At 57.9% G+C, this 21,096-nt stretch overlaps 11 protein-coding genes across 11 annotated transcripts; 5 read left to right on the top strand and 6 right to left on the bottom strand.

Annotated features, from left to right (window-relative positions):
• Nucleotides 1-86: 86 nt before the first annotated feature.
• On the bottom strand, nt 87-1,262 carry L969DRAFT_93942 (uncharacterized protein; the record flags this gene model as incomplete). Its single annotated transcript, XM_014713226.1, has 8 exons — nt 87-351; nt 401-472; nt 526-654; nt 708-795; nt 849-925; nt 981-1,075; nt 1,132-1,148; nt 1,205-1,262. 8 exons carry the CDS (start codon nt 1,260-1,262, stop codon nt 87-89), a joined length of 801 nt encoding a protein of 266 aa, XP_014568712.1.
• A 128-nt stretch (nt 1,263-1,390) lies between these two features.
• Nucleotides 1,391-4,746, top strand: L969DRAFT_93943 (uncharacterized protein; the record flags this gene model as incomplete). Its single annotated transcript, XM_014713227.1, has 4 exons — nt 1,391-1,636; nt 1,697-3,251; nt 3,303-3,892; nt 4,162-4,746. 4 exons carry the CDS (start codon nt 1,391-1,393, stop codon nt 4,744-4,746), a joined length of 2,976 nt encoding a protein of 991 aa, XP_014568713.1.
• A 5-nt stretch (nt 4,747-4,751) lies between these two features.
• L969DRAFT_48081 (uncharacterized protein) lies at nt 4,752-6,960 on the bottom strand (the record flags this gene model as incomplete). Its single annotated transcript, XM_014713228.1, has 3 exons — nt 4,752-5,713; nt 5,768-6,636; nt 6,803-6,960. Coding segments are annotated over 3 exons (1,989 nt in total), but the record flags the coding sequence as incomplete, so codon positions are not given.
• Nucleotides 6,961-7,106: 146 nt separating this feature from the next.
• On the top strand, nt 7,107-9,932 carry L969DRAFT_47271 (uncharacterized protein; the record flags this gene model as incomplete). The annotated part of the gene is made up of 3 exons (XM_014713229.1): nt 7,107-7,185; nt 7,247-9,308; nt 9,362-9,932. The coding sequence occupies 3 exons, from the start codon at nt 7,107-7,109 to the stop codon at nt 9,930-9,932; spliced, it is 2,712 nt and encodes a 903-aa protein (XP_014568715.1).
• Nucleotides 9,933-9,971: 39 nt separating this feature from the next.
• Nucleotides 9,972-10,647, bottom strand: L969DRAFT_93946 (uncharacterized protein; the record flags this gene model as incomplete). The annotated part of the gene is made up of 4 exons (XM_014713230.1): nt 9,972-10,160; nt 10,210-10,295; nt 10,350-10,580; nt 10,632-10,647. 4 exons carry the CDS (start codon nt 10,645-10,647, stop codon nt 9,972-9,974), a joined length of 522 nt encoding a protein of 173 aa, XP_014568716.1.
• On the top strand, nt 10,393-11,333 carry L969DRAFT_86746 (uncharacterized protein). The gene is made up of 3 exons (XM_014713231.1): nt 10,393-10,467; nt 10,534-11,013; nt 11,070-11,333. Exons 2-3 carry the CDS (start codon nt 10,865-10,867, stop codon nt 11,275-11,277), a joined length of 357 nt encoding a protein of 118 aa, XP_014568717.1. The 5' UTR covers nt 10,393-10,467; nt 10,534-10,864; the 3' UTR covers nt 11,278-11,333.
• Nucleotides 11,312-14,792, bottom strand: L969DRAFT_404179 (uncharacterized protein). Its single transcript, XM_014713232.1, has 6 exons — nt 13,820-14,792; nt 11,915-13,765; nt 11,764-11,865; nt 11,681-11,710; nt 11,527-11,628; nt 11,312-11,472 (listed from the first exon to the last, which is right to left on the bottom strand). Exons 1-6 carry the CDS (start codon nt 14,645-14,647, stop codon nt 11,347-11,349), a joined length of 3,039 nt encoding a protein of 1,012 aa, XP_014568718.1. The 5' UTR covers nt 14,648-14,792; the 3' UTR covers nt 11,312-11,346.
• Nucleotides 14,793-14,937: 145 nt separating this feature from the next.
• Nucleotides 14,938-16,344, top strand: L969DRAFT_93949 (glycosyltransferase family 50 protein; the record flags this gene model as incomplete). Its single annotated transcript, XM_014713233.1, has 5 exons — nt 14,938-15,602; nt 15,650-15,917; nt 15,968-16,069; nt 16,118-16,242; nt 16,293-16,344. 5 exons carry the CDS (start codon nt 14,938-14,940, stop codon nt 16,342-16,344), a joined length of 1,212 nt encoding a protein of 403 aa, XP_014568719.1.
• A 7-nt stretch (nt 16,345-16,351) lies between these two features.
• L969DRAFT_23355 (uncharacterized protein) lies at nt 16,352-16,855 on the bottom strand (the record flags this gene model as incomplete). The annotated part of the gene is made up of 3 exons (XM_014712910.1): nt 16,352-16,453; nt 16,516-16,800; nt 16,850-16,855. 3 exons carry the CDS (start codon nt 16,853-16,855, stop codon nt 16,352-16,354), a joined length of 393 nt encoding a protein of 130 aa, XP_014568396.1.
• A 106-nt stretch (nt 16,856-16,961) lies between these two features.
• L969DRAFT_93950 (uncharacterized protein) lies at nt 16,962-17,593 on the top strand (the record flags this gene model as incomplete). Its single annotated transcript, XM_014713234.1, has 2 exons — nt 16,962-17,153; nt 17,207-17,593. The coding sequence occupies 2 exons, from the start codon at nt 16,962-16,964 to the stop codon at nt 17,591-17,593; spliced, it is 579 nt and encodes a 192-aa protein (XP_014568720.1).
• Nucleotides 17,594-17,632: 39 nt separating this feature from the next.
• L969DRAFT_47774 (uncharacterized protein) lies at nt 17,633-21,044 on the bottom strand (the record flags this gene model as incomplete). Its single annotated transcript, XM_014713235.1, has 5 exons — nt 17,633-17,770; nt 17,818-18,075; nt 18,124-18,267; nt 18,318-20,072; nt 20,127-21,044. The coding sequence occupies 5 exons, from the start codon at nt 21,042-21,044 to the stop codon at nt 17,633-17,635; spliced, it is 3,213 nt and encodes a 1,070-aa protein (XP_014568721.1).
• Between the last annotated feature and the right edge of the window lie 52 nt (nt 21,045-21,096).

Here is a 21,096-nt window from a genome sequence, read left to right on the forward strand (position 1 = left end):
ATTGCGATCACGGCTTACACTGGGGCCTCATTGCCTCGAAGTGGCTTGGATGCTCGCACTCGGGCTACAGTGCCACGAAGCGGGTTTTATGATCTCGCCTGAGCCTTTTGGAGCGCCTCTGCTGCTGCTGTGATGGTCGCCTTGCCGTCCTGGACGTCCTTGACCGAGACTTTGCCGTCTACAACGTCTCTGACTGAATCGCGGATCTGATCCCAGGCCAAGAAAGGCACGAACGGCACGCCCTTCTTCTGGCAGTGAGCGGCCAGATCGTTATGGCCGTCCGGCACGATCTTGACGTAGAGTATGTCGGATTCGCCCGCTGCGGACTGGTCTGATACGCCATCGCCAGCGCTAATCGATGTCAGATCAGCGACACTCTCGGCGAGACAAGACAGCGCACAAGAAGATGGTCGGACGAGGCTTGTGAGCAGCATAGGGGCGGAGCGCGCGAGATTTATCGTGACCATAATGACTTTGAGGAGCATCAGATCTGACAGCGTGCGTGGCAGAGCATGCGACACTGACCTGTCAGGATGTCGATACTTGATCTCCCATGACTTATCACTGTGGATCGTCACATCGTTGGCGACAATCTCGAGCTTGTCTGCTCGCTCCTGTCCGATCAAATTTGACAGTATGGATCGAATGATAGGCCTGCGTGCGATTCAGTCTAGCCGAGGAGACGATGCTTGCGATGTTGGACGAACACCATGCCACTTGAGACAATGACGACCGGTATGCCAGCCTGATCGGCATAATCGAGGAAAGCCTTGAAGCCCGGATCAAGCTTAATGTCTGCGCGCGTTGAGAGTGAGGAAGCGATGGCAAATGGGACGATGAAGGCGAACTCTTCTTCAGAACGGACTGACAGTCTGGAAAGGAGTGATTCTTAGATACGCTCTGAAGCTCTTCCGCGAATGCGTCTCTGTCTTGTGTCGGCTTGAGGCAGGTCCATGCAGGCGCGAGAGCCCGCGACTTGCCTGAACGACATTGAACCGTTCAAGATGGCCTCGTTGTACTTGCGCCGCTCGGTGACGCCCATACCGAGGTTGTCTGTCATGTGATCATTGCTATCCTGCACGCCTTGGCGGTCAGAGGGCCGGCTAGCAGGACTGACGGACGGCAGTCGACCTCTGTAGTGATCGTGCCTGTCGAGTGAATCACGCTGTGAGATGTGCGCCCGCAGATCTAGCGACCAGCGTACCATCAAAGTCAGAGAACATGATGAACCGTGCATCTGGATAGCTCAGCTCGCTCGCCATCTCGATCGCAAGCTGTCCCAAGGGAGCCAACTTGTGCTGTCGCCGTCGTCGACTGCTGTCTGGAGAGCTGTCGCGCCCCACGACGAAGCCGACCGACCAACCTGGCTCGAGCTCACCGAGGCAGCGTGATGGAGCAGTCCAGACGGCGAGAGGACGAGGCTCAGGACGTCGCCAGCCTGGGCCCTGCTCCGAGTCTGCCGAGCTTTCCGGCTCAGATGAGGGACGCCGACGAATCTGGTCGCCGGTCGAGTGATCCCGCCGGCCGCCAAGCCAAGCGACCAAGCCAGCTCGACCTCTCCAAGGCCAGAGAAGCCCACTCGAAGCTCGGACAGGGCGTGCCTATGACGGCAAGCTCGTCTCATGCCACCTCACAGGTCAGTCGTCGCTCACGCACCATGCCGAGGCTTGCTCATCGGTCACTGGCTCGTCGATAGTCCCTGCAGCAGGAGGACGAGGACCAGACGCTCGACTGCCTCCTCACTGCTCAGCAAGCCTTCCACGCCACGCTCAACGGACTCTTGCCGCCTTCTGCGCCATCTCTCTTCGACTCACGCGCGACGGGTGCCTTTGAGAGTGCAGAGCTCAAGGAGGAGCGCTTGCTCGCCGAAGACAGTGAGCGACTAGAATCAGCATCCTCTACAGGGTCGCTCGAGGGGAGCCCTCTTGAGCTCTCAAAGCAAATCGTCGAACTCCTTCGGTGCCTCCATCGCCTCATCTTGCTCGTTTCCGGCGGGGGTTACGATGAGGAACGGATCCAGATGTCGCAGTCACGTCGCGCGTCCGTTGCGCCCACCGCGTTTCGACAGGCAGACACTCCCGCTGAGCTCTCGCGTGCTTCCAGCCTCGACGGTACGCCCGAAGCGCATGCAGCCCTCTCGCACGCCTTGGCCAGCCAAGTCGAAGCCCTCCGTCTTCAGTCTCCTTCTCCGTCCAAGCCAAGATTCCCACCCTTGCAGCCTGTCCTTACTGATGACAATGGAACTCCGCGAAGACCAGCCTCAATCTCGAGCTTGCCCAAAGCAATGTCGCCCAGTACGCCCATGCACGCCGATTCCTACTCGTCCGCTCGCGAAGTGATTGACGCCGAATCAGACCTGCTCTGGGGACGGGTCAACGATCTGCTCGAGCAAGTGACGCAGATCTGCGCAGAGCACGTTTCGACAGGTAGACACAGGCAAGCGCGAGCTCAGGACGAAGGCTCAAGATACGACAGAGCAACACTGGCCCAGCCGACACAAGGTGACTTGCCGAGCTATGAAGATGCAGAGAACCTGCCGGACTACGAAACAGGCGATGCGCGCCAGCCGAGTACGCCTGAGCGCGACGTCAAGCAAAGCTCTCGATCGGATGAGAAGCACGCGCACCAATTTGCAGACGTTGCCTCTGCCATAGAGCGGCTATACACAGTCGCACCCCAGCTCGCAAACCAGCGCACCTCGCTGCGGGCCATACCAACAGACAGACAAGAGATCAGACAACGCCAGCTTGTCCGTCTTGGCCGAGCCATCGAACGTTTGTCTGATACCCGCCTGGAAGGCCAGCGCGCCGAAAGTCAGCCACAGACGCCAGCTACGATCGGAAAAGCCTCGGTCAGATTAGCTGACAGCCTCGATGACATCCTGTCGAGAATCAACAAAGCTTCATCACGCACAATGGGTCAGCGAGCTGAGCTGACACCGCGTCAATGCGAAGTCCTCCAGCAGGCAAAGAGAACGGCGGAGATCGTTGCTTCTGGCTTGACCCCAATCAATGAGCGTCAAGAGCACGATAGGATGGAGCGTATCATCAAGAAGACCGGCCAAGGAAGGCTCAGTCGGCAAGACGCTTCGTTCATGTCCTCGACGCCTTTTGCCGATCAAGGCAGACGAGGCTCGACGTTGGCCGAATTCCTCATACAGGATGGCCAAGCAATATCGCCGCATGGGAGCAGACCGCCGAGCCAGCTCAGCGCCGATCGCATGTCGACTGAGCGCAAGGAGGCCACCTCAGGTCAGTGACGGCTCCCAGCGATGTCGACGCCTTGCTCAGGCGCATCAAAAGACCACATACAGATCTACGCAGAGGCAGCAAATGCTTCGAAAACACTCTCAGTCTACCTTTGGTCGAACGAGCCGCTTTCGCTCGCATGCCGCGAGCTGCGATCGAATATGCTGGCGCTTGCGGCCACTCGGCATCAGGTATACTCCGTAAAATTACCAGGCGCTCTGGAAACATACGAGCCACTAGCTCTAAACGACAATGCAGGTCTCATCACAATCAAGTATCGCCTTCAACCGGAGGACACATCTTCATCGCAGCGCTCCTTCGAGATCTGGCCGGCATCCCAGCTGAATGATGTCCGGCCGACTGCGCTTCACTGTAAACAATGTCACACTGTACTTGCAGCTCTACGAGATTCCCCAGCATACCTGGCGTTGCCTTCAGAAGGCTGGAACGATCTCGTGGATACATGGCTTTGCCACAAAACTCGCACTGTCGAGAATCGCGTCGAGGCCGACTCAATACAGGCATTCAGTGGCCTCGACGGCACGACCCGCTTTACACCGACCAAAACATCCTTGCTGGTCTCATCTGCCTACCTACTCATCGATGGTAACGCGACGGAAAGTTGGCATGCACTCTCAAACCAGGTGAGAGTCAATGCACCTCTCACTCCCCGTTCAAGGACTCAAAGAAAGTTGGATGCTTGCTCCGCTCGCCCGCTCGATAGCCCTCTGCGGCCAGTCTGCGGCATGTGCAAAATCTTCTTGCTCTAGCTGATACACTTGTCCGAAAGCGACCCTCATTTGCGAACATCCTCGCTCGCCTTAGCATCCCGCGCAGGGAGGCTACTCGCGAACGAACAACCATCCCATAGGCCCATGATTGATCTGACGGTATGCTGACACAAGTCATGCAGTCGCAAATCGCGCAAGATGGCTCGCGCTGGTATCCTGTCGGCTGTTCAACGTGCGAAAGTCCGGTAGCCGAGGCGCGAGCCCAGGCGATGTCTGACAGACTGATACCTGCCCCTCAACGCAAAGCAGATGCTTGTCTCAAGTTCTGGAAGCACGCCGTCACCTTCGACGCGACAGCGACTGTGCAATTAGGAACGTACAGCTCACCGACATTCATAGTCAATCAATTGCTGCAGCTGTCTCGTGATACTGGCTCGTACCGCTTCAGGTTGACGTGCAATGGCCACACGAAAGTGCTTCTATGGCTGTTCAACCCAGACATGTCTGTCATGACGAGTCAAGCCGTGATCGACGCAGGCTTTGCGAAGCTGCACAAGAGTGTCAAGATCTTCTTCGAAACAGCAGAGCGTGTTCAAGCTTCCGTCGCAAAGAGTTTCGAAGGATATCAGACCGAGAGCCTAGAGCTTGCAGATGCGACCTGTAGCTTGATGGTGGCAGAGCTCGAGGAGAAGCATAGAAGCCTGCCTGGGCATATACTTCCTGTTGTATTTGCCGGCCTGCGTGCCTCGTATCTGCATCGCACTTAGCTATGCTATAGCTTGCGGTTGCCGAAGCGGGAAAGGGCGCCTGTAGACACGACTGCCGATTGCTGAGTATTGACACCTGCGAGACGGGCTTCGCGCTGCTTCGCAAGCTTGGCTCTGATCGCGAGCGTCTGCTCATCGACAACATTTTTCCGTCTGCGCAGGAGTCGCTTCATCTCCTTGCTTCGCCCTTTGACTCGACGATTGACCTCTGGCTTTACCTGCGCCCTCTGCTCCTCATCAATGCTCTCGGCGTCCTCGTCTTCATCGTCGATGTCCGCTTTGCCGGAGACCTTCAGACGTTCTGTGCGCGGTAAGCGAGCAAACGGCGTCGCTCGAGCAGCTTTTCGTCTTTCATCGAAAGCAGCCGTGGCAGCTAACTCCTTGGGCTTCAGCAGCTTGCCGATGATGTCTTGGTCAACAGTGATCTGGTCAGCAGGTATCTTATCGAGCAAGCTCTGCACTTGTCGCTCCCTGCGAGCAGTCTTGCCTTGGAACGGATCAGCCTCGAGAGAGTCGTAATGAGGCTCGCCAGCGCCAGGCACAATGAGAGAAGTGAAGCCCTTTGCATGTCCCAGGCCGAGCACGTCGTCGAACGGACAAAATCGGAGTGATTGGGTGGCCGAGCCAGGCGTAGCATGAGTAAGATACAAGCCAGGCTTCTCAGCGCCGTCTCTCTTCAGTGACGAGGTAGCAGAACGATAGACGCCGAGCTGATTGCCCCAGCCTGCTGCGAGAAGGCCTCTCTGGCTCCAGGCGACTTGACCGGCCGGCCGGCGGGTTTGCCATTCGTTGAGGACAGACCACGTCCTGCAATCCCAGACCTTGAGCTTGCCGTCGAGGCCCGAAGTTGCCATATAAGGCGAGCCTGACACGCTAGGCATGACACTGATGGCCTTGACAGGACCCGCATGCGCCAGTAGAGTGACTTGAGCATGTGGCAGATTCGGCGTCCAGAGCGTTACGGTACCTACGGCGATGCAAGTCAGCCTCTGCCGCTGTAGCCACCGCCGGAAAGACATACCGTTTGCGTGACCGACATTGATGACCGCAGTGGCGGGGTCCTGTGTCATGGCACCCGGCTGTCCGAGTCGGGTACGGGTCTCTGTGACGATCTGGCCGGTCGAAGTGTCCTGCCACTTGAGATAGCCGGCATTGCCGATGGTGGCGAGCAAGTAGTGGTACCGCAAGAACTCCATGTGAGTCACCTCCATATGGTTTCTGAGCTGATGTATCTCGAGGCCTTGCTGATCGTAGATGTAGACATACTGACGTTGTGCGACGGCCAAGAAGCCATCCGAGAGCCATTTTGCATCCCTGCAAGTCTCCTTGAGCTGTATCTCCGTCTCGAGCTTGTATGTGGCCGTGTCAAAGGTGGCGACGTGACCCTTGCGGCCACATAGCGCCAGCCGGCGTCCATCGTGCGTATATTCGCCCACGTAGGGACCTAGGTCGTCTAGTTGCAAGTCGAATGCTTTGCTAGCAGAAGACAAGCCGACGGAGTCCTGTATCTCGCGCTGCCTGACCCGCCAGGTCCGCTCGAGGTCATTCTCTGGCTCGAGGAGTCCAGAAGCAGATCGGTCGAGCAAAAGATCGTCGTGCTCATGTGCGGCTGCCGCTGAGCGATAGTGCTGAGAGGACAGCTCCGAGAGATGACTGGCCAGCTTGCGATCTCGTATGCTGTGCTTGTAGTCTCGCTTCAGCTGTCGAGGCCGAGTCTTGAGGTACTTTGCAAGCTCTGCTGCCGGCGGCTCATAATCGCTCATCTCAGCTCGTGCAGCCGTCCCACCAGAGATGCGAGTCGCTCGCTCGGCATCCTCATCGATCTGACGCTCTTTGCCCTTGGACATCGACACGCTCTCGGTCGGCTGAAATTCTCTCCGTTCGTCGTCGCTTCGTGCAGCGCAGAAGCAGCGCGCGGTCAGCAACTTCCCCACTTCGGCCGAAAAAGGGTTTTGTCGCTCTCTCTGAAGGCCAAGTCGGCTAGCTCGTTTGGTACTCGAAGCCGCTGCACGAGGCCTGCAACAATCACTGCCCGGCAGTCGCAGTCACGGCTGACTGACTGTTCCCAGATAGCCACGACTGCTTGCACGCCGGGAGACCATCTTTGTTTTGGTGGGGCGAGACGAGTGACTCAGCGGCGCGAGTCAAAGCCATCCGAGACTCGTCAGCGCCAGCAACCACACTCTTTGGTCTGACTCCACGACAAGCCTTGTCACTACTCAGGGCACACACCCCTACACGTCAGCAGAGCGACTAGCCAGTCATGACCGGCGCGCAACTGTCAAGCCTCGTCTGAGTCGTGGTGGTTCCACAATCTACTGTGCCAACAAAGTGCTCACCAGCGAAGGAGACACGGCACCATGAGAGAGTCCAATCACTCTCTCGTCCATCAGAACAGAGCCTGTGTCTGCGTCTCGTCTGCTCTCTACGACCGTCGAGGTAAGTGGCGCGTGATCAGTCAGCCAAGCCCTCGCTCAGACTGCTGTCTCGTGCCTTGCAGCGCTCGATGCACCCGTCCCGTCTCTGCCGCTCATATCCAGCTTGACCCATCTCTCGTACCTGACGACGACGAGCTCGAGAATACGAGAGATCATCTCTGTCGATGGCGGTCTCGAGCGACTCGTCAGGATCGTCGTGGCTTCCCTCGACGCTGCCGGTCGACTCGAACACTCTGCCGCGCTCGTCGTGGCCAGCTGTCCGCATGCCCCTGGCTTCGATCGACATGTCACGCCAGACCAGCGCGCTCAGAACAAGCAAAAGGCGATGCGTAAGGTCCTTCAGGACCGACTGCGCACGCTCAAGCCGACCTCGAAGCACACTGGCAGTGTCAGATCACCCTTCAGGCCCTTCTCCGCCTACTCGACCGAGCCACCCCTCCTGCCGAGCTTGACGCCCATTACGGGCAGCATCAGATCTCTACCCAATCCTCCCACCTGGTCGCCTGTCTCGGCTGCCGACGAGCCGAGAGCGCGCTGCCTGCTGTCGACCTACTCACTCGCCCTTCAAACGTTGATGAACATTGGTGTCAGAGGCAGCGAAGCGATCCGCACGCGTGTCGTCGAAGCAGGCATCCTCGAGCCCATCATCCGCATTCTCGAGGGCCACCTCGACATTCGCAAGCGTGCCGCAGACAGGCGATATGCTGCCCTCAAAGCTGCCAATCTACTACCATTCAGTCAGACCAGCTCCTGTAGTAGTCATGGCTCCAGTCGCAAGCTCACTCATCGGGCCCATCCTGCGGCCTCAGGCTCGTGCTCAACGATTCGCATCTCACCCGATGAGAACGAGGAACTTGCTGCAGAGCCAGTCACTGCCTCTCGGACGATGGATTTACAAGAGACACCGCGGCCTCAACGTGCAGCTAGACATCTTGCCAGCATGACCCAGATAGCTTCGCCTCCCTTGATTCCCCTTGCATCGCCTCAGGCCCCTGTCTTGATGGTACCGACCGCTCGAATGGCGGCTCAAAATGCTTCACTAGGCATTTCTCCACCTCGTCGCACGCAGTCGCCTAGTGATACAGAGACCGAAGATCTGGATGGCTCAGCAACAGAGACCGATGCCGGCTTAGACGTCATGCTGGTCGTCAGACCGTCATCGGCTGCCTCGTCTGCCTCATCATCTCGCGGTGTCGTTCCGGAGCGCGCGGAGATAGACTCCTCGCAGATCTCAATCAAACCAGACCCATCCTCCGAGCACTCGCCAGACGACAATGCTGGGCCAGCTCCTGCAACTACCGATAATAATGATGGCGATGTGCAGATGGACGATGCCGTCGAGGCTATTGACCTCGATTCACAGCCCGCAGCCCGCTCTGTGCATGAAATCCTCGTCGAGCAAGAGACACCCAGGCAAGCCACTCGCCCGATACCAGAACAGTCGTCGCAGCAAGCCGAAAATCGATCGCGTTCGGCCATCACAGACGCCCAATCACAGATTTTGACCGATCTTCTAGCGGAGCCTCTTCGTGTGACACCAGTCGATCCTCACTTCCGCGACCAGGACGTCTTTTTGTGCTTGCAGCTCTTGGCCTATCTATCAAAGTATCCTCATGTCCGCACGGTCCTTCACGATCCTGATGATGTCGACTCGCACTACGAATCTGCTGCTCACTATGAGCGCTATCAGCAAGATATGCGCCAATATCGTCAACGCGATGCTCTCGCGCTTGCGGATCCTGACTTCATGCTCGGCGTCATTCCGACGGAGTCGCCGCGCGGCAAGCATCCGCGTGACCATGGCAAGCCGCGACTGCCCGCACCGATACAGCCACGCTCAGATGCGAGAAACGTGTTCAATCTCGTCGAGAAGTTCACAGTGCGACCCGGGCCGAATGATAAATGGACACCCAGGCTACCTTCGACGGTGCAGTACTGGGCAGGCGTCATTATGCGTAATGCCTGCAGGAAGGACGAGACGCGCGATGGCATCAGACAGTGCGCTAACACGCAATGCGGCAAGTGGGAAGCATACGCGCGAGAGTTTGCAAAGTGTCGACGCTGTCGCAAAGCCAAGTACTGTTCAAAAGAATGTCAGTCCAAGGCTTGGCAAGGAGGTCATCGGTCAGTGCTTTTGAGTGGTATCTGCACGAATTTTACTCACGCGTGGCTACTAGCTACTGGTGCTCTGCGCGACATGAGGATCATGCCCAGCCGGCACATGGGGCTGCATCGAGCGGGGCAGAGGCCAGTACGACGACCACGGGCTCTAGCGAACGATCGCGCCATCGCCGTCGTGGTGCATCGGCCGTCGACGGACTGGCGGTGGCTCACAATCGATTGACGCAAGGCTCAGAGGATGATGACGAATCCTCCGCTGTGGAATCAAGAACGGCCACTCCGCTCAATGGCTCGCCCGCGCGCTTCGAGCGTACGCTCCGTCGAGCTGACGGTAGTCTTGCTCCTCAAGGTCCTCATCGCCCTCACCGAACGCATCGCGACTTGGCAACTGCGGGACAGATTGCTCGTCATCCGTTGGCGCACAATCTGCAGCCTGATCCAGCTGCGCTCGCGGACCCTACCAACGAAGGCGTCAACGTGGACGAGGTGGATGTCGCACGACAGATGATTGACGAAGGCAATGCTTTCGGGGTTCGTGTCGAAACTAGCGCCACGACTGTGGCCACCACAGACAGTCCGAGCGAGTTTGGTCAGTTCGAGGCAGCGACTGACGCCGAGGAAGAGTAGTAGTGAGAGTGTTGTGCCAATGGCATCCTGTGCACCAGTCTAGCCTATCCGTCGCTCGCAGCGAGACTCGTCGTGCGTGGCTCGACAGGTCAGATCGCAATATTCGATCCCGCAGCGAATGCAGCTATAGGCAGGCTTGCTGCCACAGACCGAGCAGAGCCTCAAGGGCGGATACCGCGAAGGCTTCGCTTGAGCAGTACGATAGTTTGGCTGGTCGAGAGGCAAGTTCTGGGCGCTCAATTCAGCCAAAGGTGTACGTAGCGGCGCATCGACTGACCGCTTCTGACACGAGGGTGTTGTAATTCTTCGAGTACATGAGCAGCATCCTGACCGCAGTCGTCATCTTCTTGCGCCGCTTGCTGCCTGCACAGAACTTGAGCCGTCCGCAAGAGCTGCAGTACATGCCCCCGCGCTTACCCTCCTCGGCCGCAGCGCGCAGATGTCGTGAGCCCGTCGGTCGCTCTGCACCTTCGTCGCCGTCGAGCCCGTCGATATTGCCGCCTCTCGCTGCACTGGACGACACGCCAGGCTCGGTGTAGTTGCTCTTCTCAAGGTCGTCGAGGTGCCGCTTGTTGCTGATCGCACGCCTCTCTTCGGACAGCAATGATTGGCCTTGGTGGGCGGCCAGCACTGCAGCAGCTCGCGCAGCTACACGGACAGACCATCAGATCAGGTACACATCCTCGCTGTTGGACTCACGCTGCTTGCGGCCCATCGCTGTCCTCCAGCACCGGCTTCTCGGTGACTTCGGTCGTCGCGTCGAGCGTCGCACGCCGACCGTCGAAGCTTCAGAGCTGCACGCATCTCCACCCTTACACGCACCCACCATGGCGCCGGATAGGCCGACGCGAGTGCATTACATGCCAGTGATGCTGCCATCGAGCGCACAATCAGAAAAACTCAGCTTGCCTAACTATCCTCGAACACCTGCAATGCGCTCGGCTTATCGTCTCACCGCGTTCCAGTGGCGAGTCTATGACTTGCTGCACAGTCAGATCATCCCTGCCGGTCGCGTGACATCATACGAAAGTCTGGCACGTAGGCTGAGCTCTTCACCGCGCGCAGTTGGCGGCGCCTTGAGGTCCGTATGCTTGACGAGAGCTCACGTAGGATCTGTGTTCACGCTGGGATGTGCAGACGGAACCCTTTCGCGCCCGTGGTACCTTGTCATCGCGTCGTCAAAGCAAGCGGCCAGTTGGGCGGCTATATGGGCCAGTCGAGCAGCCGCAGCAGCAGCAGCCAGGGCGATCAGAAGCGACTGCAGAAGAAGATAGAGCTGCTTGCTGAAGAGGGTGTGCTCTTCGACGGAAAAGGCATGCTCAGGGATCCCAGCCAGCTCATATGAGACGGAATGCAGGCGTGTTGTACCTATGTATACACTGAACCGATTTACAGAGCTACAATGCGTGCGTCGTCAGCGAAGTCGGAAGGACCAGACGAGACCGAGGAAGCAGACGACAGCGATCAGGAAGAAACCGAATGCGTAATTGGCTGGATAAGGGTAGTAGTCCGGCCCGCGAGAGATGGACCAACTCCAGATCTGGCCGCCGAGGGATTAGCCTTTTTGATTTCGTCAATGGGATGACACACTGACGAAACCTCCCGACAGTGGACCGATGAAGCGTGCCAGAGATGCTGCGGACTGTGCGAGGCCGTTGCTCATCGGGATCAGGTGCGGCGGGGTGAGTGCGTTCGTCTGCGACTCTTTCGTCAGTACGCACAGTGCACGACCGCAGCAGGAAGCGTACTAGAATCATGACCGCAGAATATGCACATGTCTGAGCGCCGGGACCGCTTCAGCTCAGCATAGAGGGATCAGCGGACAGCTCACATTTGCGAGGAAGCGAATCGCGCTGAGCAAGATCATGCCGAACATGACGAGCCCATTGCCTGATGGAATCAACGCACGCAACTCTGGGAAGAGCAGGTACGCCTACACCAGCTCGTCAGTCACGTCCCGGACAGAGAATGGTATGACGTACAGGTATGTATAGGCACAGGCCCAATCTGAACATCGCAAGATGCGAGAGCTTGCCAAGCGGGGGCCCGACGTTCGGGTAGAACTTGAACTGAAAGATCATCTGTCCAATCGACAAATGAGCACGAGTACTTCTATCTTCAGATAGACCCACCTGAAAGAAGCACATCACGGCGACAAGCTCGGCGTAGTGTCCGGCAGTGAGCTCGAGTCCGCCCATGTCTTGCTTGGTCACAAGGAAGCTCATGAAGATCTGATCGCAAGTTGTACCATGCAACGCGAGGATAGCATACTGAGCGATCAATCCCATTGGCAGATCTGCAAAGATCGACGGCTTCTCCGTACGCGAAGGCGGCTCAGGTGAGGCTTCTGTGTGGATCGCAGACTTGTTCTCCGGAATAGCCGCAAGGGGAGCCGTCGTGTCCGGCATGCCGTCAAAGTACTGCTCTCGCTCGCGTCCATAGGATGGACTGAGCATAGGCAGAGGCTGACTGAGACCGGTATTGGCAAAGATGGCCGGCACGCGCGAGGCAGTGCTGAAGCGTCGCGAAGTTTGACCGAAGCCAGTCGAAGGCGGAAAATTCTGGGAGAAGGATGGCCTCTCACGCGTAGCTGGTAAGGCCCGATCACGGGGTTCCGGCGAGCGCGTGCTATATCGACTGATGTTGCGAGAGGCCCGTCGAGAGGCAGGCACGCTGAGGTTCTGATCTTGCTGATACGACTGTATGCTGACGGCGCTCTCCGAAGCAAGCTGCTGCTCCGCTGCTCGGCCTCGCAAACTTGTCATGGACGGAGGTTGTGAACGGTCGTAAGCGGAGCTCATTCGATCACCTTCGCGGGACTCCTCGTCAGGCTGAGATCCTTCGTCGTCATAATCCGCATCATCCATCACGCTCTGTCCCTCTTCCCAGTCTGCCTGACTGTACTGGTCATCATCTCGCGTAGCTGCAGCAACCCAAAGATCCGAAATCTGAAACACTGCGTCTTCGTTTGCGAGCAGCAGACGTTGTACAAAGTTGAGATTCTGCGAGTCGTCATGCATGTCATCCTGGTCGGGTGCATAGCGCGTCGTTGTGGCAAAGCTGGAGGCTCTCGGTCGTCCAGTGTACCGAGATCTGAATGATGCCTCATAGCCATACGCACTGCCCGGCATCTGACTTGTGGTCGTCTGCCTGGTCGCTGTGCGAGGTATCGCCAATGGGTTCTGCGTCGGCGCAGGCAGCAGTGCAGATGTGCGCTGCTCTGGCGAGAGATTGACAGTCTCTGATGGTGCTGATACGGGGCGATGACGACGAGAGAGACATCCGAGGAAACGATCGCGTATTCGCAGAGGTAGACTTTTTGCGCGTTCGAGATCCTTCTCCATAGCTAGCTTGATCCCTCCGGTACGCTCTCCGCCGTCGTAGCCAAGGAAAAGCGTGAGGATGCATCCGATTGCCGTGACGGACGAGCTGATGATGCAGGGGAGCAAGTAGGGATACTCCGCAAACAGGCTTGACTTGCTGAACAGCCACGGGTAGTTCTCTACGGGATGCTCGAGCAGGCCACCGATGATGGGACCAATGATACCGCCGATAGACCAGCAGAAGCCGAGCAAGGTGTAAGCGCGCCCTTCGTTGGTCGGATCCGTCACATCTCTGACTGCGCCACGAGCGACGCCGACCGCGCCATTGAAAAGTCCTTGACCCATACGAATGCAGATGGCCATCGCTAGATTGGTCGAGAGACCGAAGCAGAACAGTGTGACCGCATTGCCGAGCAGCGCAACGAAAAGCACGGCACGACGGCCGTACTTGTCAGCTGCGGAGGCCCAGAGCAAGGACACAAAGAACTGGGCCAGGAAGAAGCTACTTCCCTGCAGTTGCGCGCGTCAGATGGCTGTCATGGAGTGGAGACACACAAGACGTACGACGATGCCCGCCCAGAGGCCAACTGCTGCCTCCCCTTGGACCTCACCAAAGTCGGCGATCATGAAGAAGATGAAGGGGGCCGTCGTCGAAGCGGAGAGAAACTCGCCAACCATGCAGATACAGAGTACGATGATGGGTATCGTCGGTAGGGGCGTCGAATAGGGCGGCACCGATCCAGTCGGTAATGCAGAGGGTATGACGGGTGGCGCGATGGATGTATCTCTAGGTGGACCGCCTGCCTGCGAATCGTCGTAGGCATCCGTTACGGGCTGATACATCGATCGACGTGCAGGCGATGACCACTGACTGCGGCGGCGCGACGAAGTACTCATGAGTCGCGTGCTCGAGCGCCCGGGCTGGGTGGGTAAGAGCTGGGAGATTCGTTTGCTCTGAGCGCGTGTGCGAGCGCTCAAACCTGCAGGATGGGTGTCCGTGGGTGTCTTCTGGGGGTCGTCAAAGTCATCATCTGCTTCATCGTCATCTGCAAACTCGCGCGTGTCGTCCGTCGCCATGGCCTCTTCCTCGCCTGATTCCGAGTCGTTCTCGATGGCAGACGTGTCTTGAGCCAGCAGACGTCGATCGGAGTATTGTGACGTTGAGCCGCGTCGAGGACCGAAGCCTGCCCGTGGTGAGGAGGAGTACATGCCGCCCAGGCCTCCTCGCGATCGACCAATGCCCGAGCCGGTACCTGCAGCGGGAATGCTCTGTCGCTTGGCTTTGCCGAGAGGTGAGCTCGTGACAGACTCGAGCCGCGATGTTCTCGCAGGCCCAGGAGCAGGACTGTGGCGCGAATCGAGCCTGGACGAGCCGCTCGGTGGTGTCGACATCTCGTCGACCGAGTCGGCGTTTCTGTGAGCCTCCGCGCTCAGGCCTGACCGCACTAGCGCCGACGAGAATAGACGGCTAGCGTGAGAGGCGCGAGGCGATGCTGCTACGCGAGCAGGAGCAGCAGCAGCAGTAGCCGAGCGGCAAGGTGAGTGAGTGAGTAGTCTCCAATGAATGCAACGTCGCGACTCGGTCAGCTTGTCGAATTGCCCCTGCGCTGTTGATCATGATGACATCTTGATGATGACCTCCTCTGCGCGATCGATCGAGACAGCCATGCTCTAGCGATGCAATGCCGAGCTTCTGGCAATGGGCAGTGATCGGCGTCTCTCTCAGACTGAGCCTGATCGTCTACTCGGTGTACCACGACGCTCACTCGACGCTCAAGTATACAGACGTAGACTACTATGTCTTCACTGACGCTGCGCGATACATCGTCGAGCCTGAAGCCGACGACAGGCTGGGCATTGGCAGTCCCTACCGTCGCTCGACGTACCGCTACACGCCTCTGCTCGCGCTTCTGCTCACGCCCAACGTTTGGTTGCACGAAGCATGGGGCAAATCGCTCTTTGCGCTCGCCGACCTCGGCGTTGCCTGCATACTCGAAAGGCTTCTGAAGAAGAAAGCTTTGTTATCGCAGCACAAGCGGAGATGGCTGCTCAACGCAGTCTGGTGGCTCAATCCAATCGCGATGAACATCTCCACGCGCGGCTCGTCTGAATCTCTGCTGGGCCTGCTCGTCGTCGGCTCGCTCTATGCATTCGAGACGGGTGCACTGGCTGCATCAGCCTGTTTGCTCGGTGTTGCCATCCATCTGAAGCTGTATCCTGTCATCTACGGACTCGCATGCTGGTCTGCGCTTCACCGACGCGACGCCCTCCTGAACTCGACCCAGATCCGATACGCCTTGATCAGCGCTTCGACGCTTGCAGCGCTCAATGCAGCCTGCTACCTCATGCGAGTCTGCTCGCTAGCAGCATCACCTGAAGCTGACTGCCACACAGATGGTCTTGGGACTTCATCGAGCATACGTACCTCTACCATTTGCACAGGCTTGATCACCGCCACAATTTCTCAGTCTACCACTACTCGATCTATCTGAGCTACGGACTCGACAGTGCGAGTTGGCTTGACTTGCCCTGGGTGTCCTTCGTGCCTCAATTGGGTGCCTGTACCGCGCTCGGCCTCCTGCTCGGTAGCCGCTCGCTGGGCTTGGCATGGTTTGCTCAGACTGTGGCATTCGTGGCCCTCAACAAGGTGTGCACATCTCAAGTAAGTCTTGGCGAGCGCAAAAGCTGTATTCGAGGCTGACGAGCTGTCAGTACTTCATGTGGTATTTGTGGCTCCTCCCGCTCATTCTTGCAAGCGTACGGGTCAGTCGAGTGGAAGGCTCACTTTGGCTCCTTGGCTGGATAGCAGGTCAGGTATGCTCAACTCTTGCCTGTACGTCGCTCGTAGCTCATAAGACGCAGGCGCTTTGGCTATCCGCTGCCTTTCGGCTCGAGATGCTGGGTCACACGACGTACTATCAGCTGTGGCAGGCAAGCGTGCTCTTCCTGCTCACCAACATCGCGATTCTCTGTCGCATTCTCTCGACGTACGAAATTGGACACAAAGTCAAGGCAAGCTAAGCTAAGCTAAGCTAAGGGCAGCCGATGCATTGCGATGCAAATCCGGATCTACGCGTTGCAAGAGATGAGCGAAACTCAGTAGCGAGCGCTCGCAGCTTGACATTGCTTCAGCTGCTCGAGGTAGAAATTGCAAGCCGAGACGTCATTTTGAGTGGCATTGAGGCATTGTGTGAACTCCTGCAGCAGGGCCGAATCTGCATGAGCAGCTGACGTGACCCATATGCTCGCAAGCAACTCACCTTGGCATGATTGCTGCATGCATCTTGACCGTTCTGCTGGACCGGCTGAGCAGGCTGCTCCTGTCCGGCAGCGGCAGCCGATGAGCCACCCCAGATCATGTTACTGATGCCATGCCCGAGAGCGACACCGCCTGCCGTCGAGGCGACCTGACTCAAGAAACCGCCACCTTGCGATCCAGTCTGAGGTGGATGCGCGGGCACGTTGGACTTTTGTTGCTGCTGAGCAGGCGGTCCCGATTTAGCGGGCGCAGAGCGAGGAGCCGAGGATCGGCCGCGCGATTGACGCTGTGGACCAGTCAGTGAGCGCCCTATGCGGGTTGATCCGTGTACGCACAGGCATCTTGCTGCAAAAGTATTGGTCGGTGTTGGCGCGAAGGAAGAAGAGTCGAGATCGTCGCGACTCGGCTGGCTCGTTGCCGTACACGTCAGCTGGCCGGCCGGCACCAATGAGCAAGGTCAAGCGGCAGTATGTCGCCCTTGCCGGTGGGCTGGCTTTGCTCGGATCAGCAGCCTTCTGGATCTACAGCAAGGCCGTCAGCACGCAAGAGCTCGAAGACGACTCTACCCCGTCATCGACGCAGCTTGCATTGCCAAAGTCAAGAGGCAGACGACTACGTGCCTCGCTAGCATGTCCAACTGTCAGCTTGATTCGGCGGATCTGCCTTGTGGCACAGCTGACGCCAGGGAACAGCTACCGCCGCCCAGTGTCCTGCAAAAACTGTCAGAGGGCTATACGCTCCACATCATCCTGCCATGCGATGCACCCAGCGATGACAGGAACATCGTGCTGCCCAGCGTGCCCCAGGAGCTCCTTGACCTCGCTGGTTTCGACACGCGCAGACTCCTCTGGCACTCGCTAGACGAAGGAAAGCTTCATCTGACGCGCCACCTGGCCGCAGACGTGCACATCGAAGCCCTCTTGCCCGAAGCGAGCTATGCAGACCTGACGAAGCTCACAGACGGTATCAAGACTTTTGTCGGTCGACTCAATGTCATCATGCCATCTTCCGGCGGCCCAACGCCAGCCGGAGTACGCCTGTTCGCGTCGTGGCAGCGACTCCAAGACACGCTTGCTTGATATGCATAAGCCTGGCGCATACAGCTATGCAAGCAAGCCTCAGCCGGCCGCGAGAATCGCTTCGATGTTCTTCTGCCGCGTCGGACTCTCGGAGAACAGCGCTCGCACGAGTGCAACTAGTTCTTGCTTCGAAAAGTCGACGAGGTGACCCTCTTGATGCAAGAACATAATGTCGACCTGCGCCCCAGGTCAGCCAGGACGGAGCTGCATCATCTCAGGCGTACCATAGATGCCTCGAGTAGCTCCGACAGAAAGTTGAACTTGAACCAGACCGGCACGAACAATGAGATCGTCGATTGCTCGTTCGCTGGGTTGTAGTAGATCTCTTCGAACGTATGCAAGATCTTGCAGAGCGCATTGAGCCTCGACGATTCCTCTGCCGCAATGTCGGCCAGGTTCTCGATATCGCTTAGCACGCGCAGCAGCACATCATTGATCAGTGTGCCCATCAGAGTCTGATAGACCAGCTGAACCATCATCGGCTGTCAAGCCCCGTCAGATAGACTTCGCGATTTTACGGCCAGGCTGACCTTCCAGGCTTGCGAGAGACGCTTAAGCGTGAACACAATCTGCTTCAGCGCCCGCTCGCACGCCTCGTTGTGCTCGTCGTCGGACGTATTCCTGAGATGATCTGTTTCGTCGAGCATCGACATGATGAGAGCCTTTTGCAGATCCTGCGCGCGTGTGTCAGCATTGCACATAAGAGTACGAGGCGACCGCATACAGCCTGTCCGGTCAAGGCGTCTCGATGAACCCGTTCGTATGACTCCTGCACAATCTGCATATCGGCAAGAACGCTAGCGGTGATGTCCCACGATTTTGCCGCAGTACGCAGCTCGTCGATCTCCTTCGCAAGCCACTGACAGTCGTTGGCGAATTGCATGCCAAGAGACGGCACGGACTCGATCGATCTCGCGTGATGAACCGGCAAGGTAGCTCTAAAGACATCGAGCAGATCAAGACCCGACGAGACGAAGCTGGCAACATCGATCGACATGCCAAGCTCCGCCGTCGAGAAGCGACAAGTCGACTGTCCTTCTCTTATAACCGACTTTACGAGCTCGATCAATCGTTCCGATTTCGTCGAAATTGCAATCTTCTCCTGATGTGAAGTAGGCACAGCTGCAGAAGGCTGGACGACAAGATGCGAATTTGCGGAGCGCTTGCTATGTCGCGATGAGGCCGGCGAAGGCAGTGTGAGCTCTTTGTCATCATCCCAGCCCCAGGCGTCTCCTGTCTCGTCGTCTTGGCTCGTGCCATTTGCGACCTGTGGTACTACTGTGTCCTGCTCGAGCATGCGGGCAGAAGACAGTGCTGACGCCTTGCTTTGCGCGGGACTAGCTGGCCCACTGTCGTCAAAGCCCCATGCACCATCTGATCCGGCACTCTCGCTTGGCATTGGCGAAGGAGGCGGCAATGACGGCGGATCGGGCAGATATGCCTCGTCGAAATCCCAAGCATCATCGTCTTCATCCTGATCAGCTTGAGCCGGTGCTGGAGGAGGCACAGGCTCTGGTGTCCGGGATAGCGACCGAGGTGCGCTGGGCGATACGCCGTTGCGAGTGAGTCGTGAGGCCCCGAGTCGCCCCGTGGCTTTGCTGGGCGTGACTGTCTGGCTTCGATCGGCCGGCTCGACCGACAGCTGTCGGACAGGCGGAAAGACGGTTTCGGTCGATGGCACTGGAGAATCGTCCGCAGGCTTAGTAGAGATTGCCTCAACTGGAGGATCGATGACGGTCCAGTCGACCATGCTGGCCTCCCAGTCGCTCGACATGACGTCACGGCGGACCTGCTCGAGGGCCTGGCGAGCAATCTTGCGAGTCCATGAGACTCCTGCTTGATCTGCCCATCGCGACAGAACGCGATCTTCGGTGCTGACTAGATACCCCGTCGAAGAGAGCTCGGTTTCGAACAACCTTGCTCGGTCCAAGAGGGCTCTGTAGTCAACGAGTCCATCGAACGAAGACGGCAATTGCGCTTCTAAATGCTTATCAATCAATAGCGGCAGTAGCAGAGACATGAGTGCTGCAGCAAAGAGCGCGAAAGCGTCCGTCGCAATACCGAAGCGTTGCCGAAGGAAGGCGAGAAGCATCGCGACATCGTCTAGCACCGCCAGTCTAGAGGTCGCGCTACCACTTGATAGGTCGATTGTCGATTCACCAGTCTGTACCAAACGAGGCATCGCGCCGCTTTTGCTATTACCGACGGGCTGACGAATGAGGAAAGGCTCGACGATGCCTTCGATGATGCGCCGAGCTAGCTTGGTCAGGTGTGCTTCGAGCGCTGTCCGTTTAGCGAGGGTCTCAAGGACGTCGACAAGGGCGATGGGCTCGGCGTTTGGCGCCTGTGAGCCTGGAACGACCTCTCTCACAGTAAGAGAGGCCGTACCCGATTTTTTGGCGCCTTCGACATGAGCCGCGCCATGGAAGGCATCCACGAGACTCTGCGTGAGCAAAGCATCCATCTCTCGATATGATGACTGTCAGTGTCAGCCTGAGCAGCATAAAATTGGAGAGATTGGCGAAGGACGCACTAGATTTTCCTCCCATTGCATGGTCTGCTGGATCCAGACTGTCTCGTGCTCGTCTGATGCTGCCTGACGGAATAGCAAGCTTGCATGCTGTATGCTTGTCTCTGCCTCTCTCAACCGTCCGGCATCGATGGTGCTTTTCAAGCTGGCCAAGGTAGACCGCGCTTCGACAATGCGCGTCAAGCCTCGTGCAAGCGTCTTTGCACGCAAGTGTTCTTCTTGCAGCGCTGCGTGCCGTTGTAGCGTCTGTATCAATCGCGGTGCAAATGCATCTGTCTGGTCTGCTAGGTCATCCGTCTCTGCGTCGAGCCGCACGAGACGATCTTGCAACTCCAAAGTCGTTCGGTATTGCGCAACAAAGTCGGGAAAGGCTTTCTGTATGCGCGAGCGAGCGGCCAGCCGAAGCGAGATAATTTCTTCTTGGACACGGGCGACATGTCGTGCTATCGTCGGCTCATCTGAGGGTATGCCGGGCTGGGGCGGCGGGCTCTGTGCGCCATGTGCAGACGAGCTAGACGTCGACAGACTCTTGCGTCGAGCCCGGGCTGCCGAATGGGAGAACTTGCCTTGGGCGGGGCCAGGTACCAATGAGGCAGCGCCCACATCCTGCAGAAAGTTGGCCAGATAGGTCTCTGGCTCAAAGGGACCTGCTGAACGTCGCGTGGTCTGTTGCTGCGAGCGACTCAGTCCGTTCGCTGGCGACTTCCTGACATGACTCGTTCGAGCAAACGACTGCGTTGAAGCGGATTCAGGCGAGCGAGCTGCATCTGAGACCGCTTGACTTGATCCAAAGCGAGGACTGTCGAATGAACGGGGTGAGCTTGAGCTCGGTGACCACGGTGCGGCCGCTGGCCGTTGTCCCAGCTGCTGCTCTGAGCCGACCGAGCTGCCCGACGTCTGTCGAGCTCTCAAGTCTGCCATGGCCGAGCTATTGCCAGGCAAGCCAGCTGTCGGCGTCGTCGCTTTCGGCAAC

Source organism: Mixia osmundae, assembly GCF_000708205.1.
Source record: "Mixia osmundae IAM 14324 unplaced genomic scaffold scaffold_4, whole genome shotgun sequence".
NCBI lineage: Eukaryota > Fungi > Basidiomycota > Mixiomycetes > Mixiales > Mixiaceae > Mixia > Mixia osmundae.

Bases quoted from the DNA above. Each gene is read 5' to 3' on its own strand.
- L969DRAFT_404179 (XM_014713232.1), bottom strand. From the start codon at position 14,647: ATGTCGACACCACCGAGCGGCTCGTCCAGGCTCGATTCGCGCCACAGT. The intron at 11,866-11,914 runs GTACGTCATACC...GAGCTGGTGTAG, and splicing joins GCCTGTGCCTATACATACCT to GCGTACCTGCTCTTCCCAGA. The intron at 11,711-11,763 runs GTGAGCTGTCCG...CCCGGCGCTCAG, and splicing joins CGATTCGCTTCCTCGCAAAT to ACATGTGCATATTCTGCGGT.
- L969DRAFT_86746 (XM_014713231.1), top strand. From the start codon at position 10,865: ATGCGCTCGGCTTATCGTCTCACCGCGTTCCAGTGGCGAGTCTATGAC. The intron at 11,014-11,069 runs GTCCGTATGCTT...TGGGATGTGCAG, and splicing joins GCAGTTGGCGGCGCCTTGAG to ACGGAACCCTTTCGCGCCCG.